At 33.2% G+C, this 14,819-nt stretch overlaps 3 protein-coding genes and 1 long non-coding RNA gene across 4 annotated transcripts; 1 reads left to right on the top strand and 3 right to left on the bottom strand.

Annotated features, from left to right (window-relative positions):
- Positions 1-8,094: 8,094 nt before the first annotated feature.
- LOC143308254 (uncharacterized) lies at positions 8,095-9,450 on the bottom strand. Its single transcript, XR_013065249.1, has 3 exons — positions 8,953-9,450; positions 8,703-8,768; positions 8,095-8,524 (listed from the first exon to the last, which is right to left on the bottom strand). It is a non-coding gene; the product is annotated as an uncharacterized LOC143308254 (long non-coding RNA).
- A 1,393-nt stretch (positions 9,451-10,843) lies between these two features.
- Positions 10,844-12,534, top strand: Mul1 (mitochondrial E3 ubiquitin protein ligase 1). Its single transcript, XM_034326765.2, has 5 exons — positions 10,844-11,146; positions 11,296-11,501; positions 11,571-11,755; positions 11,820-12,018; positions 12,080-12,534. Exons 1-5 carry the CDS (start codon positions 11,042-11,044, stop codon positions 12,405-12,407), a joined length of 1,023 nt encoding a protein of 340 aa, XP_034182656.1. The 5' UTR covers positions 10,844-11,041; the 3' UTR covers positions 12,408-12,534.
- Positions 11,570-14,289, bottom strand: Ctu1 (Cytosolic thiouridylase subunit 1). Its single transcript, XM_034326764.2, has 7 exons — positions 14,089-14,289; positions 13,781-14,012; positions 13,591-13,709; positions 13,329-13,517; positions 13,038-13,242; positions 12,626-12,966; positions 11,570-12,411 (listed from the first exon to the last, which is right to left on the bottom strand). Exons 1-6 carry the CDS (start codon positions 14,134-14,136, stop codon positions 12,713-12,715), a joined length of 1,047 nt encoding a protein of 348 aa, XP_034182655.1. The 5' UTR covers positions 14,137-14,289; the 3' UTR covers positions 11,570-12,411; positions 12,626-12,712.
- On the bottom strand, positions 14,259-14,795 carry Sf3b5 (splicing factor 3B subunit 5). Its single transcript, XM_034326766.2, has one exon. It carries the CDS (start codon positions 14,646-14,648, stop codon positions 14,391-14,393), a length of 258 nt encoding a protein of 85 aa, XP_034182657.1. The 5' UTR covers positions 14,649-14,795; the 3' UTR covers positions 14,259-14,390.
- Between the last annotated feature and the right edge of the window lie 24 nt (positions 14,796-14,819).

The following is a 14,819-nucleotide window of genomic DNA, read 5'->3' as shown; positions in this document are numbered from 1 at the left end:
ACGGATCAAGGAGATATGTAACGACGAGCTGTGAACGCAAAAGATGCTACAAGCATCGACTAGAGGAAAATGATTTCTTGATCGAAGATCCCATGGAGTTCCTCGTCGAACGAGGAATGCAAGAAGAAGGTTTAATGAGAACAGCTAAGAGCGTCTATCTTTGGATTGCGAAGCAGTCGGACAACTTTAAAGGGTTAACTATAGAAGAAGAAGAAACGCGAAACGATAATGAAATCTTGAAGGAGAGAAATGCGAATCCATAATGCATGGGTGCGAAGTGAAAGGAATTATTTCTGAGATTATCGAGGAACGAAAATTTCTGTTGTTGCATATCGGAATGATTTTAGGATAACGTGATTTGACATCGATCAATGGTAATTAATACCAACGATCGCGAGACTACTTTTAACCAATTATTTATCCAATCACTGCCCGATCAAATGAATCGTTCGATCTAATCTTTCAGAATGAATGATATACCGATGATTGTTGAGCATTGTTTTGCATTCAGTTTATCTTAGCCAAACTTGGAACAATAACTGCCATATTTTAACGAATTTTAATAAGAACAACTTCGTGAGACGATTTCTCGAGGTCAGGATAATAATTTTACCCGTGCTGCTCTAAGAAGTAAAACAATTTCAACGAGTGTTTCGTGTAATCAGAGGATCGTGATTCTTCGTTTTCTTCGAGCTAGATCAATTTTTGTTAGAACAATTATTCGAATGTTAAGATTGCCTCTGATAGGAATGAATTACGCGCGTCATTTTTTCAAATATAATTCAAACGACGGTGTTGGGAAACACGCATGCGTAATTGTCCTTTACAAACCTGAACGAGTTATCAAACGGAACACGTGTGCGAGAGGTTCGAATAATCTCTAATATCGCTACACACGATTAACCTCAATCGTGATCGTTTCAAGCCCGACAATTGCTGATGATTATACATAGACTACGAATTGACTGCCATAAAAAAGAATCTAACCGAAGGGGGTCACGAAAATAGTTGAGAAATAATAATACTGAATATTAAAAATGACTTATTTCGAACATGACGAAGCATTGATTATTTTTTTTGTTTCACGGACGTTCGGATATTTTTGCAAACTGATAACTGTTAAAATGAAAACAACCGGTTGAATATTTGAAATGATCACTGGCAACAGTTTACAGATGGAAAATAACTGACTAATACGTAGCCTTGAACAAGCCCGATTGAACAAATTCGAGTAACACGATTCGCCCTAATTTGTAGGCTTTCTTTAAAAAAATATTCAATGAAACAAGATACGCGTGTATTAGTATTTGATTTACTATCTAATATTTTCTAAGATAAAGTATTAGATCCGTTTGAAAAATACTCGAGACATAAATTAGCGTGTTGCGTGAAAGCAACACATTCATTTATGGAATTTAGATTATTTATGAATATCGTCGCGTTTATCTCGGCCATGTAATTTTAACGAATTGATTATCATCGTTCGAAGGGAAGAAATCGACGAACGTACGAGCGCGAATGAATGAAAGTTATTTATGTGGTTAGAGAAATTAATTCTACAATTAAGTATGTACATACGAGGTCAATTATTACTATCGTTATGTGTCTCTAGTGACGATTATTATCATTGGATTCGTAATCGCGTTTTTAAATAGCGATATCAACGCGTGACGATAAATTCGCTCTCATTAAGACTTGCAAGAATCGCAGCACCCTTGCTATTTATTTTTTATACTTTTATACATAATGTTTATACCTGTCTGATCGTCTCTATGTTATCAATAAAATTTCTTTTCTCATAAAAATCTGTGGATTTTATATTTATTTCCCTAAATGCATAAAGTTTATCTCCGATCAACTAAGCCAACGTCATTCTTTACTGAAAATTAACGAAGCATAAAACTATATCAGTGATATAAATTTTTAGTATCATGAAATTTTTTAAACAAACATATCTAGATATGAACTGGTGCAGAAAAAAATAGAAATCTATAAAACGACATCCAAAGTAGTACGTACAAGAACCGCAGATCCCTGTATCCCATGTGTCGGTAAAGTTATACAGTTCTATTATCGTTTTTGGTAATACAGTGTCATATTCTACGGCATTATACAAGCATACTTACATAATTAAACAATACTAGCCAAGCATTCATTATTAATAATTTTCTTTCCGTAAAATTGTAGTTGCAATGTGGTACACTTCACAATCTCAATGGCATAGTTCCTGAAAAAAAATAATAGAGATTAAATAGCAAAAAAAAAACATAAACTTCGCAGCCAATTCGCTCGTATTATTTGCTGCATAATTAATAAATGTACCATAGAAATAATGATACAGTTATTAATTAGTCATCAAATAATAACGATTGCCCAGGTCTCACCACGGGGAGGTTGCTGCGGGTGGAGACCCGCCCTACCTCATCCCATCCACCCTCCATTTATGCAAATTTTTATTTTCATTCAATATCATCCTCTTGATGCACATTTGCAAAACGTTTTTGACTGTTGTGCAAACGAACAACAAAAGGAGCATTATTTTTATTTACTACCTACCTATCTACTTATCTATACATATATCTACGTATATTTTTGCTTTATATTCCTATCGCAACATTTCTTAACTTTGATTTTGATTACAGATCTGTAATTAATAAATATGCAACTGCATATTTGTCCTACATACTTATATTATTAAGAATGCCTACCTAAACGAGCGCTCGTAATTATATTAACACTAAATGTACCGAGATTTAATATATACCTATTTGTACTGCAACAAATAAAAATATAAATAAATGATGTAAAATTAATTGTATATATTTAATAGAAAAAGTCATGAAGACAAATGTGAAAAAGCGATAACATTTTATGCAAATTTTCTAATCAAAAGTTTACAACCGGTCATGATACGTTTAGTGTTAAAAATTCGCTTAAATCTAACACTTCCTAATAGTGTTTGACGATTACATCTTAATCACCATAAAGTCATTATAACGTCATATATAGTCTACATAAAAATTTAAAGGGATATACATAAATAAGTACAATGAATTTGTTGATTTTGTTGTCCTCACCAAAATACTTCTTGAAACAAACTGAAAAGGATTAAACATAAATTAAGATAATAATGAGGCTCATGTAGCCCTAATCACAAATTTACAACCTGCTTGAAATAAACAGAAAATGATTAAATACAATTTTCGAAAATAATACGGTTCAGATATTACCACTCATAACAATCACTTTCCCTTTTCAATCATTTTCACCTTGTTGTACTTAATTGAATAGATTGAATTCCATTTATAGATGCTAGATTTTATATTACATTTCTTCCATTCTATTATCCTATATTATTAATTCACACGTCCTATAAAGATATTTCTCTGCAACAGAAACTCATTAATCGAATTCATACAAAGAGAAAAAAATGTAATACCTGAAAAGAAGATACATTAGTAACAATAAAATTTCACAAAAATCAAAGTAACGGTTAACGAGTCATTTCCAAATAAGAAAACATCAATTAGACACAAAATATGAATTAAAAACGAATTTCAGAACCAAAATAAAAGCAGACAAAGATTTATAAAAAAAAATTGTTATTAAGTAAGTGATTTCCAATAATATATAAAATTTTAATTGAAACAACTGTCTTTTACTGCAATATACGTAAGTACAACCATGATTCTACTTGACTTTATTGCATTATATTATTCAATACACGTTTCAATGCAAATTTATTGTAAATGGAAAAACTGAAAAGAAAATCACGAGTGGACTTTGCTTTTCAGGAAAAGAATTTGAAAATTTATAAAAGTAATTTAATTAGCTTCTCCGTAAGCTTGAAACGAAACATCGCGACCAAAAATCAAAGCTACACAACTTCAACAACAACCATCCACTTTTGTTTAAATAAAGCAGAATTAAAATCTAATAAGCTATTTCAAATGAACAAATATTCCTTGAAATAATTTATCACCAATCACAAAATAAAATGAATTTCCATTTTAAATAAAACTTTGAATATAGTTCTATTTAAAACTTTATCGTATTTAATAATATTCTGAAAACATTAAATTCATATATTATTTAACAGTATTTCCAATAACCGAATGCTTAAAATTTTCAAAATTAAAAAAAGGGAAAAAAAAGAATGGGGGCGTGGCAGTGGGAGGAAGGGTATAGGGGAACCTGAAAAGAAAAGTTTGACTGCCCATAAGAGCAATCCCTAAGCAAACCCTATAAAACAAACCGAAATCACACGCAACACTAATTTTAAAATTGCAAACATTCTGAACTATGACAAAACATCGGCTGGCAACGAAGGGTCTCACGCCCCCTAGACTTACGCCAGACGCTACATACCATCCACCCCGCCTGGACGTCGTAACGCCAGGACAGAGTGCACCCCTTCGCTAAGAGCGCTACCCGCCCGTCCAACACGTTGCATCCAACGGTGTCAGATTGACGGACGCCCATAGTATAGACAAAAGGACTGCAGTTTAGAATATAGTAACATATTTTCATATGTTCCGTATTCTAAAACTGCGCCTGCAAAGGCCTAGTAATGCATGGGTATATCTCCCAGAGATGGTGTTCACGGTCTTAGGCCGCGGAATCCTTGACTAGTAATGGATTCCCACCGAATGTGAGTCATAGTTACTTCCACTAATTTAATAACAATCGCGAATTCAGTCGCAACACTAATTTCATTAATTATATAATATATACAAAAGCGTACGCGTGAAGGCTGCTCCATTATACGCAACACTAAGCTGAAAAAAAGAAAAAAAGAGAAAACGCGAACTGTAACGCAACACTACTCAAATCTACCGAATTTTATAAGACGCAACACTAATCTAAAAAAGGGGTACAGCCAATCCAAGGCTGTACCACGGCAGCTGGTCCATAGCTACCTTATGGACCATGGCAACTCCACTGGGTCGTTTTGGGGCATTTCTAATGCAAAACGCGAATATTCATTACCGCAACACTAATTAGCAGGGAACTCTATAAACTAATGTAAAGCAATCGCATATTTATAAGTCGCAACACTGGGAAACAATCGCGCTAATGTCATTCGCAACACTATCTTTAACAGATATGCAATTAAAATGCAGAAAAGGGGATTCTCAAACCGTGAATTTTTTACTCGCAACACTAATTTCATTAATTATATAATATGTACAAAAGCATACGCGTGAAGGCTGCTTCATTATACGCAACGCTAAGCTGAAAAAAAGAAAAAAAGAGAAAACGCGAACTGTAACGCAACAATATTCAAATGTACCGAATTTTGTAAGACGCAACACTAATCTAAAAAAGGGGTATAGCCAATCCAAGGCTGTATCACGGCAGCTGGTCCATAGCTGCCTTATGGACCATGGCAAATCCACTGGATCGTTTTTGGGCATTTCATCATATATCGCAACACTAATGCAAAACGCGAATATTCATTACCGCAACACTAATTAGCAAGGAACTCTATAAACTAATGCAAAGCAATCGCGTATTTATAAGTCGCAACACTGGGAAACAATCGCGCTAATGTCATTCGCAACGCTATCTTTAAGAGACTTGCAATTGAAATGCAAAAAAAGGGGATTCTCAAACCGTGAATCTTTTACTCGCAACACTGAAGCAATGAACATTAAAAAGCAAAACTCTCAAAAATCTTAAAGCAATCAACATTGAAAAGTTAAATTCTATTTTAAAGCACTGCAAGAAAGAAACGCGATATTTAAAGTTCGCAACACTAAATGAAAATCGCGAAAATCATGCATACGCAACATTAAATTGAACCGTGATCGATATTCATTCGCAACACTAAATTGAACCGTGGTCAATATTCGCAACACTAAATTGAAAACGCGATTTGCCCAAAATCATGGGGGTCACGGGCCCCCTCTTGTCCTGAAATTACAAAACTACAACTACAGGCAAGCACAGTGACAAAGTAGTAACGATAATGATTTCCCATCCTTTTTTGCAAAAGGATGCAAAATCATTAGTAGTTCCCCTCTTGAAAGACAGTTTGTCGGGGCGCTTCGGCATATAGCCTTTTCTTTCTTCGGGCGGTCCACCCACCTGAAACTTATATCTAAAGCTCGAGACTTGCAAATTCGCAAAACAAAAAAAAAACAATCAACAAAAAAGAAAAATCGCGAAACTCTAATTGACACGTGGACGAAAAAGGACTTTATATAAGTCGTTGTTCGTGCACACATGTCGTGCTCGAGCAGAACTTGTGCGTTTCGTGCCATTGCGATCGCGTATGACGACTTATGAAGTCGCCAAAAATTTGAAAAATTGTACAGACAGAATCGAAAGCGAACGGCATACTCCGTTCGTCGATTGTATCGTCAATTCTTCAAATATATTCCAGGTACAGGTTGATCACGCGAAATCGCGCCTACCCGACCAAGAGACTGTGACAACCTGCCCCGGCCCTACCTACTTATAATCTATCACACACACCAGAAAGTATACTACCTACCTACCTAACGCTATATTTAAAAAAGGCAAAATCACATTCTCACAAAAATTCATTCCACGACCTCCATACACTCCACCCGGGCGCAAGAGCCTAAACTAGGGAGAACGTCCCGGGACGCCTCCGTCACCCGAGTTTCATCTCACATCACACTCTACGGTACGTACCATTTTTCACTGAAATCGTCTGGCAAGGCTAGCAATCATTGCGTATAATGATAATTACAAAATTTAATTAACTACTTTAATATTGAATATTTCATAGTAATGGTAATAATCATGGTAATAGTAATGATAACAATAGTATTTGGTTTATACGTTCATCGTACATCTTGTTGAATAAAATATTATTTCAAATTAAAAGTAAATGAAAAAGTTATTAAACCGACGCAATCCCACAGCCTAAAACACACACACCATATGTGGAGATTACGTCGTGCACGATATACTAACACAATGCCAGCCGCTTATTAATTATTATTCTTATGAACTAGGTCATCGTGCCCATTGCCTCTACCCATCCAAGTAGCACCTGGGCACGTGAATGGGCTTTGGCAATAAACACGGAAGGGGTTAAATCTGAAAATCCTGATCTACAAACATGATTAGTACATAAACATCTAACGGGCTAATATTTCACTATTTTAATAAAAATGACTCGACTTTGTAAATATAAAGCTTTAAGAACAAATATTGAAAAGCAAAATAGAGCAACTATGACGCAAACATGGTGCACTGCTAATATCAGCTGGCAACGAAGGGTCTCACGCCCCCTAGACTTACGCCAGACGCTACATACCACCCACCCCGCCTGGACGTCGTAACGCCAGGACAGAGTGCACCCCTTCGCTAAGAGCGCTACCCGCCCGTCCAACACGTTGCATCCAACGGTGTCAGATTGACGGACGCCCATAGTATAGACAAAAGGACTACAGTTTAGAATATGGTAACATATTTTCATATGTTCCGTATTCTAAAGCTGCGCCTGCAAAGGCCTAGTAATGCATGGGTATATCTCCCAGAGATGGTGTTCACGGTCTTATGCCGCGGAATCCTTGTAACTAATTTGATTAATTAAATAATAAGAAGGATTGAGTTTAAAAACCAAAAGGATTCCCACCGAATACTAGTCAGTGCATCGTCATATTTACTCTCGCGCTGGAAATTTTTCGCAACACTAATTTAAGAAATGCAAAATTTTAATAAAAAAGAATTTAATGTCTTTAATTAAGAATTCTTTGCAATGAAACAAGAATTTGTTGTGAAAATTAATAAAACATCCTCGGGTGACTCCCTCCTCAGAGTAAATTTTCAAGAATACGCAAAATGTGTTGAAATAGATCACTCTGAGTTGGAAATCTACCCGTCACGAATTGTCTTCTTGCACATAAATTGTTCATTTTTTCATGAACGTGTAAATAAGTTATACTTCGTTATTGAATGAATGAAATTTTAAAAAATTCTCAAATCATATTTGAATTTATAGTGTACAAAATGTAATTAAATCAATGTAATAGCATCATTACAGATTACATAATACTATCAATATTGTATTGCTTTGAACCATTGCAATAATTAAGTCAGATAGTATTTGACTTCTCTATTACAGACAAACTAAATAAAATTGTTTCGGTATTAAAATATTCTAATTCCACAGTTAAGAATATTTAAGAGCATTCATATATTTCAAAAATATCTATTAGAATATGTGGAATTGAAATGATATTAAAACGCGGAGTACAAGAAGACCTAGCCTAACTAAATGAAATGAAACAATAAAAATGTTACTACTCATGGGTATGTATAATCATACCCATGGTCACTATGCTTGCCAAGCACGTATACAACTAGTAGCCCGTGTCGATTCGGACCATTCGTCCTACGACATGATTGGGCACCAGAGGAACCATAAAACATGCGACTCACCGTTCGCAGATATACTCTTCTTCCGACAGTCAAGTAGGAGGATGGACAACACCAGGTAGGAGGCTGCCTTGCAGGGGAATACTGAAGTCGTGAAGAAATTCATCTGTAACAAAAAAAAAGAAGAATTACGGTTAATTTTGAAAATGATCAATTTTTATTCTAATAAAATTATATATGCAATTGAATTTTATAAAATATTAGCAATTAAAAAGAAATCTCAATTATCAAGGGTTGAAATTGTAAATGATTCTATTTTAATAAAAAGCAATTAAGTGACGTACCAAGACGGAAGTCGTGAAGAAAGCCATCATCAGGATATCCAGGAACTCGGCAATCAAAAAATTCATCTGTAAAAAAGAATTACGGTTAATTTTGCAAATTATCAATTTTTATTCTAATAAAATTATATATGAAATTTAATTTTATCAAATATTATCAATAGCAATTAAGAACTCTCAATTATCAAGTATTGAAATTGTAAATTATTCTATTTCAATTAAAATTAATTAAATAAAGTAATAAGATACTTACACTCTTTCCTTATGGAGCAACGCCCAAAACTTCTCTTCAGTGGTGCTTTGACTCTAATCCCGAATATATCGAGCAATTAAAGAAAAAAAAAAGAAAAAAAAATAAAGATATAAAGTAACGCGACCGTGAATAATTTCCGGCGAACAATTGTAATGACTCTACTTTCACGATGAAAAAGGAAAAAGCAGAGCCGCGATGCTCTAAAGAATATTTTATAATCCGCAGCAAACACTGACTCTACTTTCGCGTGATTCCTAATCATACAAACGCAACTCTATTCTGGGCCAGTTCGCCCTTGCAAAAATCAAAACATTGGAAGTAATATTCGTACAAACACTGACTCTACCGACCGCATTGCGCGCGGCCACAACAATTCCTGAAAGAAAAACTTAGTAAACAGGGATGGGCTGGGTGGAAATATACAAAACAACATTCTTCCTATTAAGCGTTCATAACGGAAATACTGTTATTAATGGCTTGTAAATGAAAATATCTATGTTCATGAAATATATTCGACGAGTACAAATGTTTTTAAAGCTGAATATTGATCCTAGATTGAAATTAAATGTTTTAAATAATTGTTGATAATTATTTCAAGGAATTTTTTCATCGATAGAAAATCATTTTGTAATAAAGATAATAGAGTATTGTATTAAAGCAGAGGATTTCTGTTGTTAAGATTGTAAGCATACTACAAATTGTTGGAAATTCTATTTATTACGGCGTAATTTAAAAATTATCTAATTCTTTACAATAAGCAAAGTCCAATAATTAACCATGCTTAAACAACATGAGATTTAATACCATGATTCTATTTTAATTTAAACTTGCACCGAAAGCTGTTTATTATAATACAATTATAATACAATGTATTAAATTACTACACGAAATTATTTGTTTAAAAGAAAAATTTCTCTAATCTTTTCCTTGACCTTGGTACCAATTAATTATCAAGAATGCTTACAATTAACGACTCAATAAAAAAAAAAATAATAATAAATGTTAATAATTGATTATAATGGATAAAAACGTTACGAATTCTTTACGAAATTGTATTTCAAACGAATGTTAAGTGTCATGGCGTCGTATTGCGTAGCGTCCTTTTCAATACCAATAAAATACCTGTAACAAATAAGAGATACAAATTTATTTAAATAAAATTTAGTCAATAACAATAAAATTATTATTAATATTAATATAATTTATGAAAAATATTTTAATAGGTGAACTACGTGTACCTATGAACTAATACGGATCACGCTCTAAACACGTCTTACATCTCCGAGGTTCGCGAAGAGAATGACGCGACCTTCCTTCCCGGCAGAGACCGGTTGGTACGTTCGGTGCTATTGCGCATGCGCTGAGCGAGATGGGAGCATGACGATCGCGACATGTACATACATAGCATATTAATCGCTAACCGGTACGCATGCGTTCAATGCGTTCAATTTTCACAATTTAAAACAATAAGTTATGGGAAAAAGTACCAAAAACATAAGAAAATTCAATAATATTTCAGAAATTACCGATATAAAAGGGAAATAATTAAGATGACGCTGTTTCAACCTCAATCTGAATTCGCGAAAAAACTAACAAACTTTCCCTCACGCATTTCTGAAGGCAATGTGGAATTGATGTCAGAAATGATGAAACCAGTCTTCTCTTCAACTTCTTTTGTTCTGCGTACTTCTGGTATCTAATACACAGTTTAATATAATATTTTAATACAATTTAATCTCACTTTGTTATAAATGCGTACATTCACGACGAAGTTGCGGGAGAAAGTGACGTAATAAGTCAGACCTGCGCACTTCACCGATAACAGTGATTCTGATTGGTCGAAATGGGACAGCCAATCACCATCATTGAAGAGATGATATGCATGCAAATATAGCAAATAATATGCAATTGCCTCTTACATCAGTTAGGAACTGTATGTGTAATTCACTTTTTAATCTTCATAAAAATCCCATGTATTAAGTTTTTGAATATTCTGTTAAAATGAAAATAAATGGATTACATAACAGTCATTACAAATATTAACAATGGACAATAACTTAACTTAGAGTTTTAAAAATATAACCTAGTCATGGATTATTTAGGCGAAATTATAGCCTTAGGCATTGACAGTATCATTTTTGGTGTCTGCATGAAACAATATTTTCACTGTAAAAATGCAATTGCTGCAGTAAAGGTAAATAAATGTTCATTAACTAAATATATTAAGCTAGTGTTCTGTTTATTTGATACCTAACCTTAATACCATTGCAACGTTGCATGCTAAATTTATAACGATATGTGTAATGTTTAAAAAATACTTCCAAACCTTCAGTTTCTCTGCAGGATGCCGAATTTCACGAAGTTGGTCCGCAATTGGGAGAGCTTGTTGATAAAAGTCCCGATAATAAAATAGGCTACATTGCTATTAGGGGTATTGTAAAACCCTTAGGAAAACCATTAAATAGCATCAATAACAAAAAATTAACAGGTGTTGTACAGAAACTGAAGATTAAAGAACATGTTGTGGCTAGAACTACTGCTGGTTTTTGGTACAATTACATCTTTTTTAACTCTGAACGAAGTTAGAACAAATAATATTCAGATTTATTAATACCTAGGTCAGATCAGGAGCGAACTGTTCATAAAGTATATAATACAGTACCCTTTGCTTTACAAAGAGGTGCTCATTCTATAGAGATAATAGAACCATTGGCAGCAGATATCTTAGATTTGGATGTGGTATCTGATACTTTTGAACCAAGTGTACCATCATTTGCAGATCATTTATGGGGCTTTTTCACAGGTATAAAATGATTGTTCCATACTATTTTATCAATGCGTTGCTTTACAATACAGATGTTTCTTAGGAGTAAGGCAACGTGGTTTGCAATCTACCGAAGAGTTGCTTAGGGAAGGTGCAGTTATGACAGGTATAGGTGAATTAACAAGAGTGAAGTCTAAAACACTAGTATTACAACCTCCATTAAATGGCACACCTTTTTACTTAACAAGCATGTCAATTAGTTCTCTGATTCGCAAATTGGATGATCGTAAACGAACATACAGGTGAGTTTTATATTTTGAATAATATACAAACAGGTTTTTAAAATACCTTTTTATGCTGTAGAATGCTGTGTATAATGTTTGGTGCAATTGGATTGTTAATTGGTGGAATAGTCTTTCGACGTTATTGGAAGGATAGATCAGAACAGAGAATAGCAGAAGAACTGAGACAATCTCTTGCTGCATCTCGAAAAGAAAGACGGCAAAGAGTAAGAGACACGGATCTTAGAGAAGATCAGTTGTGCGTTGTTTGTCGCACTAATCCACGTGAAATTATTCTTCTTCCCTGTGGACATGTTTGCTTATGCGAAGATTGTTCTGATGATATTCTCAATGATTGCCCTGTTTGTAGGGTACCAATTACACAAAAAGCTGCAGCATATATCGTCTAACATCCTATAAAATAGTTTCAAAAGAATGATTTATTACCTCATACAGAACAATGCTCTAATGAATGAATAAAAATTAACAAAATGCTGTAATTTAAAACTACGAATTTTTACTTTTGAATAATAAAATAGTTATTCAAAGTGGTTAAAATTAGTTTCGATCTAAAATTATCTATTATAGAATTAACAATTCCCAATTAGTATTTAAAATAATTAATTACCAGATTATTATTAGTACAATGAAAAGTACGATCCTGAACGTCACAGCATCATATATTTAAATTTAATAGTACATATATAAAAAAACGTCAGAAATCTATATTTTTTAATCTACTTTTATCATCATTTTTAACTTTACTACCTCCCTGATCTTTATTTACATTTGAATCCATTATTCGTTTTACTTTAGTAGATTTTCCAATACCGAGTTTTGGTAATCCTCTGTTCAAACCTTCCAACATGATACAAGCTTTACATATTTCCTGGCTTGAAATAAATCCACAACGAGAACAATTTCGTCGCTCGGGCATTTTAACAGTATCTTTAATTTGTAATGTTTCTCCTGTAAAAACATATATTGAATGCTAAACAAATACTTTTATGCTTAAACAAAATAATTACAACTTTAGCTACCAGAATGAATTATATCCAATATAGCGGAAGGTCTAATTTTTTCTAGGTCCTTAAGAAATGTTCTTGCATGTCCTCTGTATGCATTTGGTGCAAATACACATTCTGTTGAAAAATACACCAAATGTTTAAAATATGCATACATTACTATCTCTTTTTCATAAGCATATTTCAATGGTTTGCATCGTCTAATGCAATCAGCTCCTGCCTGTATTTCAATCAAAACATTTATTATTAACAAATATAAGGTTCTTTCTTCTTTGTAGTGAAAAATGATGTATTTAAAAATCTTACTGTGATAATTGAAGTACATCTTTGTAATCTTGCAATGTCACCACGTAAGATATTCATTAATACTGTTTCTGCTATGTCATCTGCATTATGTCCTGTTGCAATACAATCTACATTCAATAAAGCAGCACCCCTATCCAATGCTTGTCTTCGAAAAACTCCACAGAATGTACAATTATTCTTTTTTCCAATCTATATTCAAAACATTGCTAAATAACAAATGTAAATAATTTTAATATAAAATTGGGTATTTATATATTCATACTTCTGCTACAATTTCATCCATTGTCCATCCATATAATTCTTTATAAGATAATATTTTCAATGGTAACCCATAATCATCTTTATTTTGTTGAACAGTTTTCAAACTATCATCCCTATACCCTAAAATAATAAAGATTTCTTATAAAATGATGTTTAAAAACATTCAGTATTATAGTTCTTAATTATTATACCAGTAATTCCTTCATCAATGGATAAAAGAAACAGTTCAATTCCATATTTGTAACGTTCATTTAAAGTTTTCAACACATATGCAAGTACTGTAGAATCTTTTCCACCTGATGCTCCAATAGCAACTTTATCACCAAGTTTAAATAATTTACCTTCTACAATAGTGTTATGAATTTCATTTTCAAAAGCCAAGAAAAAACATTCTTTACATAAAGCATGTCCAGTCTTGGGTCTCTGTAAGAAAATGCATATTTTTTTTCATGTATTTCTGTGATATGTTATATCACAATAAATTAATCATTTTATTTACTTTGAGAATAGCATTTTTTCCACAATTTGTTGTACACTGAACTGGCATTTTGATTGCAGTGTATTAACTATTTAATTTTTTTTCAACTTTATCTTATTGAAATGTGATTTAATTCATTCGTACAAAGGTTAAAATCAGTTTCATTAATCTAGTTAATCTATTTCTTGTACATGTAAAAATAACTTTAAGATATAATTAAATTAGTATCTATGTGACACAAAAGCAAGAAGAATTATCAAATGTATACAAAAATAGTAAAATGTTTTAAATCTAATGAGTTTCACAACAGATGTTCAAGCTGTTTAGTCTTCTGGTTTCTCTGGAGGTGGACCACAGGGCTGAAGCATTTTTTCCATAAGATTAAATCGAACACGTGCTTTTGCTTCGTTTTCTGCGATGGCGAAGAAATTCAGCAAATCATAATGTCCCATGTAAGAACTACAAGAATCACGATGTTGGTTCACAAGCCATTCAAACTTGGTTGTGTCAGCGTGCCCGGTGCCTATATATTTTGACTGTAAATGCTCTAGCTGACTATGAATGTTGTAACGTTCTCCCATAATTTATTTTACTTTTTCAATAATAGCAAAATTATTATGTTACGTTTAATTACAATACAGTTTTAAAACCTTTATTAATACCATAGAGAAGGCACACTATAGACTAAATCTCCTTATGAGAATTCGTGACTATGTGCCAGGTGTTTTGTTGCGCACTCTATGCTATCACTA

Source organism: Osmia lignaria, chromosome 3 (assembly GCF_051020975.1).
Source record: "Osmia lignaria lignaria isolate PbOS001 chromosome 3, iyOsmLign1, whole genome shotgun sequence".
Classification (NCBI taxonomy): Eukaryota; Metazoa; Arthropoda; class Insecta; order Hymenoptera; family Megachilidae; genus Osmia; species Osmia lignaria.
This window is presented reverse-complemented; position numbering and strand designations above follow the sequence as displayed.